Source organism: Pundamilia nyererei, unplaced genomic scaffold (assembly GCF_000239375.1).
Source record: "Pundamilia nyererei isolate P.nyererei 1_Seehausen unplaced genomic scaffold, PunNye1.0 scaffold00033, whole genome shotgun sequence".
Lineage (NCBI taxonomy): Eukaryota > Metazoa > Chordata > Actinopteri > Cichliformes > Cichlidae > Pundamilia > Pundamilia nyererei.
This window is the reverse complement of record NW_005187434.1, coordinates 471,321-478,653: the sequence shown is the minus strand read 5'-3', so window position 1 is coordinate 478,653 and position 7,333 is coordinate 471,321. Positions and strand designations below refer to the sequence as shown.

The window sequence follows — 7,333 nt, the reverse complement described above, 5'->3', positions numbered from 1 at the left end:
ACCGGCAGGGAGTGTGGTGAGGGGAGATGGGCCTGGGAGTTCCCAGAGAGGTGTTGCTTTTCAAGATCTTTTAACTGGTTTCATTTTGTCAGACAGGTTCTAACAGGTCTGCCGGTAATCATGCTTGAGCGCGTTTAGTTAAACTGAACTTAGTCACAGTTAATTCATGATTATAAAGAGGGCAATTACTTTGTCACACATAACCAGGTAGGTTTGGATAACTTGTCTCCTTTAATAAATGAAATCAACATTTAGAAACTGCATTTTATTTTTACTTAGGTTATCTTTGTCTAATATTAAAAATTGTGATCAAAAGTGTGATAAATATGAAAAACAGTAGGAGATCAGGAAGGGGTCAAACACTTCTCACACCACTGTACTTGTTGGATAAAGGTAGTTGTACACAGAGGTACTAACTTAGCTCAGCTAAATCACACTGTCTGTATGTGGTCAGTGACTGAAGGGTTCAGGTTTGTTTTTAATTTTGTTTTGAGTCCGCATCGTTGAAGCTCTGAGCCTAACTGTACAGAGGAAATTGAGTTCATTTATGGTGCATGTCATTGTTTGACTTGGCACCAGAAGGTAAACAAGAAAAACTGAAGTGACCCTGTAAGTATTCTCCTGTTGACCATCTTCTACAGTCTTTCTCTACATACCAAAGCTTCAGCAGTAAGAGGAAAATCGTTCAGAAATTTTAACTATTTAAGGAGACAGGCGCTTCTCGCGTTTTGGCCATATTGTATTTCTCCTTTGGGGTGTTAAATTTCATTCCGTTTTATAATACAGGAAAAGGAACATATAATGGGCTGCATGGAACTGGCCTGGATCAGTTAAAACTGGTTTACAGCAGTTCTTTTCTGCAGGACATAAGTTTGAATCACATTGCAAAACATAACAAAATGAAAACGACCAACAAAAAAAACTTCTGCAAAGACGGAGACGATGGACACAAAAAGATTTTATATGCCTGTTTGAAATGTGTGAAGGAGCTTGTTGCTCTAATGCAAAACGGGTATCTTTGATTATATCTTAACATAGCTATTGCTGTTATTGTCAAAGTAGTCTAAAAGTCTCTTGTCCAAGCTCTTTTGTTTTGTTTTGTTTTCTCTTAATTTTTGTTTTGTGTTCAATTTCTGGGAAGGTCAAGGACACTATAGGCTACGACACCTTGGGCCACTGTTTTTTCCTTGAGGATGGGATTGAGCAGCGCAACACTTTCTACCACAACCTTGGCCTCCTGACCCGACCTGGGACTCTTTTACCCACCGATCGCAATGAGACCCTCTGCCTCAGCATCAAGGACAAAGTCTACAAGGGCTACACTCCCTCGCCCAGTACAGAGTGCAAGTAAGAGAACAGGACGCTGATGTACATTTGTGGTTACAGATATAAGGAATCACATCGGCATCAGCATAACGTTTCCACTCTGTCATCAAAAACATGTCTGATTAGTCACAATACTTAGATATCATAGATTTGTACCGGGATAAAACCACTTTTCGTATCTTTTATACGTGTTTGTATGTTAACTATGATGATTTTTTATTTATTTTTTAATGTCCTTTCATTGGATTGAAACATCTTTGTTTTTATTTATACCAACAGAGTATAAAGGGTATAGGTGTATATATAAAGGGTTATTTGATTTCCATTTTTAAAAATGCAATGCCTGCATTTTAGATTAAAAGTGGAACAAATCATACCCATTAGCCGTGAGAAAGCATGTGTGGTGGTGCAGACGTATTTTGAGAAGGGACAGATGGTCTGTGTGAGAGAGATATTGGCAAGGTGGTTTTATCCAGGCAATAACAACATCCCCTCTCCATGGGATGTTTTCATGTCATAGCAAGACCAAGAAAAGTGCCTTTGTGAGGAAACAGAAAGGTCTGTTTCCAAGAGCGTGATAGCGTGTGTGTGTGTCTGTGTCTGTTGGCTGAGCTTTCCCCGTGAAGCGTTTATGTTGGAGAGGCGGATTATTGAGGGAATTTGGGAAATCTCACAGGTTTCTTTGATGTCTGTCTTCTTCTTCTTAATCATATTTTATGATCTGACGAGATACTCCTTTTTTTTAATATCTCTGTCTACTCATGTGTATGTAATCTTGTGGTTGTTTTTCAGGGCAGTCTCAACATTCTGGATCGCCAACCCCAACAACAACCTCATCAGTAATGCAGCAGCTGGTTCTCAGGTAATAACATCAGAGCTATGAAAGAAAAATAACTTTCTCCACACAAAGTTCTTATTGATAGATTAACTATTATTAAAAAAGTAAAGCTACACTGGCTTTGGTGTTCCTTAACTTAACATAAAATTAAAGACCTTCATGCTCATAAAAAGTTATCCATCAATAAAAAGGGGATTTAACAGTCCTTAGTGTTTGATAGATGGAGCAATAAATCGGTAAGACCTTTAAATATAAAAGCTAAAAAAAAGAAGAAGAAAAGAAATCACTCAATTTTATTTTGGTACAAACTGCTCGGAGGTCCACAGGGGCTATGCTGTGTACTACTTAACAGTGGGGGTATTTCTTTGTTTTGGACTGCAAACTTAAAGAAGCCAGTAAGTTTCTGTGAACTTTAATCTTTCTGCAGGACGTCATCAACATGAGAATAGTGTGACACTCACCCAGATGCACTTGTTGTTGTTGTTTTTTATGTTCCATTAGCTGATTGTATATCAGTGCTGATAATGAAATTCCTACTCCTCTAGTTTGTCATGGTTATCTTCTGTTTCTCTATTCTACTTCCTCTTCCAGGATGCTGGGATTTGGTTTGTGTTCCACAGCTCTTCCACAGGTGACTCCCATGGCCTGGTGCCAGAGACCAAGGCCGAGCTCACACCTTTGGGGATTTTTTACAACAATCGTGTACACTCCAACTTTAAGGTATTGTTAGTCTTGCTTTTTGTGCACTATGCAGTCCAAGTTCTTGCTGTGCTGTCTCTTTGTGTCTCTGTGCTTTAGCAAGGAGGAGAGAAATACAGTGTTTGTATTCCAAATGACATTGCACATAAATCCCTGTTTGATTACTTAGTTATTGCTAGAAAATGGGAATAGAGACACACACACATGCACTAGTAGGGTCCACAATGGTGCTCTGTTTTGTAATGACAGAAGTCGGGCAGGTGAACTGTAAGCTCTTTGTCCAGCTTCTCTTACAGAGGAAGGAGCCATGAAGGTTAAGACTATGCCTCGGTTATACCACAAGACCAACTCACAGGCCAGGTTTCCATGTACAAAAAAACACAGACAGGCTTAATTTATTTTAACAGGGAAAACGAATCCGTATGTTTAGACACATGTACAGCCTTCGTTCTGTAACTTTACATTTAAGCACGTATCAGGTTCCACGCCAGAAGATACACTAGTGGAGTTGTTTATGTCCCTATAGCAGAAAACCTCCATTTGTACTTGTGGTTTTACTGCATTTTATTGTAATCATGCCTTCCAGGCAGGGCTGTTCATCGACAAAGGAGTGAAGACCACCAATGCCACTGCTGCTGACCCCCGGGAATACCTATGTTTGGACAACAGTGCCAGGTGTGTATGTGTCTAGACACAGACTGCAAACAGATTTGTTGATACTTTAAGTTTTCCATAACTGTTAGTATTACAGCTAAGGGCATGTTGACCACTCGTGGTTACAAATACATAGACCTGGAAGTGATTTTTGGCACATATCCAGCATCCAGTATCCAAGCAGACTATTTAAGAGTCTGCGGTTGGTTATCAAATGCGTCATAGTGTATAGTTATTCTGTGTAAATATTTCAGTATTTGTGGTTTACTTATCTACTGTTTGTTTAGTGCTACTGTCACAAACTGCATGAATTAAGGTATTTGTAGCTCCCTGTTGGATATCAGCTGGGATGTAGCCATTGACGGGGATAGACAGATGGCTTTATAGTGTGCTACTGCATTTTAGTGGAAGGTCTGTCAGATTTGTGTTGACAGAGAAAACAAGACTTTACAGATAGTTTCCACTCTGCAGCTGCCTACCTGAATACAGCCCTCAGCTAGGTGGAAAAAATGTGTCTAGTGAGACTGCGCACTGTTTTCTGTGTGCACAAGTATGAAGGGAGGGATTTTAAATGTTGTTCAAGTGCAGAAGGCACGGGGAGGTTTGTGTTGTGTATTTGCAAGATATGGTAACAGTTGTTAGAAAACGTCTCCAGCGATTTATGTTGTTCTCAGAGGTTTCATCTAGCTCCACAGTTGGTAAAAAAGAATCCCTTGAGCAATGATTTGGCTTTTGACAAGGTTTTAAAAATAACACCCTGAAATGCCACCACAAGGGTGCAAAAGGAACACGAGCCTCCCCCCCTTTTTTTTTTTGAACACTATAAAAGTATTTCTGAGAACATTTATGTTCTCAGGAAGAAAGAAACCTTTTGTGACTAATGCCACTATGCCCTCTTCCTATAGTGCCACCTAAAGATGAGCACAGCAATTCAACAGTGGAGTTTTAAACCTTTAATCTAAATTCAGTTATGTATAATTTGCGTGTGTTTGCATGTTATTTAGTGCATTGACTTTCACGAGTACCATATGTACTAAAATTAAAATGGGGAAGTGGTGGGGTTGGTGTGACACTGTGGTAAGCACGAATAATTACAAAGACACTGATGTCGTCATCGAAAAATCCCAAGGAAAATATCAGAAAAGTATTTTTAGTCACAAAGTATTTTTATTGAATTATTTTTAGATTTCGCCCACACCAAAATGCCGACCCTAGTCGTCCTCGGGTGGCAGCTGTCATCGACACTTTGATCTCCTTCAAGAACAACGACTTGGGGGCGTGGATACGCGGTGGAGACATTATCATCAAGAACTCTGGGTGAGACATCTCATTAGCTAGGATTCAGTTTGTGCTGGTTTGGCAGTTTGCTCCAAGTCTTCCAGTGAACCGAGGGTGAGAAAATAAACGAAGGATGTCTTCACAACAAAAAAACATTTTCTAAGACATGTCTTAACATATTATTCTCTTATTCGTTTTTCTGAACAGCTTTGCCGACAATGGAGTGGGATTGTCCTTTGCCAGGTGTGTACTTGTCTAAATCACTCTTTCACTGTGTTTTTAAGCTTTATTTGTTTTTATTGTCGTCCCGCTGGATGGGCTAACTTTTTGTAAGTGATATGGTAGCAAGGTGGCTGTTCTTCCTGCAAAGTACAGAAACGATTGCATTAATAATGAACTAATTATTTATTATCCCTTGTTCTCCAGTGATGGCAGCTACCCTAAAGATGAAGGCTCCAGCCAGGAGGTGACGCAATCCCTGTTTGTGGGCGAGAGCCGAAACAGGGGGACGAATGGAGGACAGAATAAATACTGGGGCGTGGGAGGAATTGACGGAAAGATGAGGACGCTACCTAGGAACAGGTGAGGGGAGAGCAATAAGTGAAAGATTAAATAATGAATTGTGGAAAGACATATTTGGAGTGCTAAGGCAAAAGTCCAAATCAAACTTGACTTTTCTCAGGAATTTCAGGGAATAGAGCTGCCAAAGAAATGTAGGCTGGGAAAACAAACAAGGAAGAGAGAAGCCAGCAAGGCAACAGACTTGTTGAAAAGATGGACAGATGAAGGTGTTACAGCTGCTTTTAGCTGATAGTGAGATTGTGAAATGAAATGACATTTAAGTAGTCTATAAAAACATGGTGGTGGCATCACGCACAGCAGTTCTTAGGAAGGAAATGCCTCATGCTGAATTTGGTTGCATAAGAGGAAAGGGAACTTTCTTCACCATTTCAGACCTTTAACACAGCTCCCTTAAGTTTCAGGTAGATGTCACAGTTTCAGTCCTAGTTAGAGGGTTATATATGTAGGGTGTGACACAAGTGAAAAACCCAGATGTTAATGAGCAGTCTGCCCAGCACCATTTGTGACACAAGAGGCTCGTCCTGCTGTAATACCAAATCAGACAGGGTGGTAAATCCTAATTTCTTGGTTTTGCAATGCCCCAAGGATCTCCTGGCAGCTGTCTCCATGTTTTGTTTTGTTTTTTTTTCCCCCCCTTTCCGTCTCTTTTATTACAGATATTGTTATACAAGAGAAGAGGAGCTTAAGTAGGATGCTGGAAAATAATTACTGTATTTGAGTTTCAAGAATCAGTGTGTTTGTGGCCACTGTGTAGAGCTTTAAAATCATTTTACGGGCCTCTTCAGTGCCCTGCGACATCTGGCTCGCTCGGTTTAATTGCCGTTGTTGCTGCTGACACTTGTTATTTCTTGCCAGGGGAAACGAGTACATTTTTTTTTTTTTTCTGTTTGGTCATTTTTTCTGGATTTCTTTTAAACATCTCTTAAAATAGCTATCACAGCTATCTTGCACTGACTGTAACATCTACATTGCTAATGTTAACACAGCTGGGTTTTGCCAGTTCATGACTAAAATGGTCCTGTAACCCATGTAAATGATGACTGTTTACCCCAGTCTGGTTTTATATGGTTTTATATCTTATCTTATCTTATCTTATCTTATCTTATCTTATCTTATCTTATCTTATCTTATCTTATCTTATCTTATCTTATCTTATCTTATCTTATCTTATCATTCCTCATCATCTCCACCGTAGGACGTTCCCAATCCGAGGTTTTCAGATCTACGATGGCCCAGTGCGGCTTACACAGAGCACATTTCGTGGCTTTGCCCCCTTAAGCGAAACAAATAAACGCACAACAACCACACCAGAACGAACTACGCCAGAAAACACCACGCGTCATACCAGTGCAGTGGGATTCAACTTGAAGAACACCTGGCAGCTCACCCCTCGAAACAACCTGTCCCAGCTCAGCTTCCACTCCACAGTAAGTAAGGCTCAGTGAGACTTGACTTGGGACGTCATAAGAACATTGAAGCTTTTATTCTTTTTTGTAAATGTGGTGCACTGTCCCAGTGTTGTATTTCCAAAGGGAATGTGTAATATTTGAGCAGTGTTTGAACCTGTTCAGAGACTTTGCTTTCAGTCCAGGTCAGCAGGGATATATCTGTTTATTCAGACAGTAGATGTGAATATTCCTTCTCTGACCCGATTCATTCCCTTGTCCTTCCTTTATTTCTACCTAAAACCAGTGCACCGTACTTTATGCCCACTTTCTCTTTTGTGCTTTGCTCCTATTTGTTATTTACCCCTACAACTATCTTTTAATAGACTGCTTCAAAAAATTAAAGGAACACTTTTTAATCAGAGTATAGCATCAAGCCACTTAAACATCTAGGATATTGATCCGGTCACTTAAGTAGCACGAGGGTTTTTCAGCTAACGCCAAAACATTTTCAGCTGCTTTGGTGTTAATGAAATTAGCAGCAAGTGCACTAGAGGTGCAACAATGAAAC

At 40.0% G+C, this 7,333-nt stretch overlaps 1 protein-coding gene across 1 annotated transcript in view; it reads left to right on the top strand.

Annotated features, from left to right (window-relative positions):
* The window catches only part of cemip2 (cell migration inducing hyaluronidase 2), a 35,055-nt gene that overhangs the window by 21,372 nt on the left and 6,350 nt on the right, over nt 1-7,333 (top strand). The window contains exons 9-16 of the mRNA XM_005729370.1: nt 1,142-1,347; nt 2,119-2,188; nt 2,756-2,884; nt 3,450-3,538; nt 4,703-4,834; nt 5,003-5,038; nt 5,222-5,377; nt 6,573-6,804. Coding sequence (XP_005729427.1) covers nt 1,142-1,347; nt 2,119-2,188; nt 2,756-2,884; nt 3,450-3,538; nt 4,703-4,834; nt 5,003-5,038; nt 5,222-5,377; nt 6,573-6,804 — 1,050 coding nt within the window. The remainder of the gene's footprint in view (nt 1-1,141; nt 1,348-2,118; nt 2,189-2,755; nt 2,885-3,449; nt 3,539-4,702; nt 4,835-5,002; nt 5,039-5,221; nt 5,378-6,572; nt 6,805-7,333) is intronic.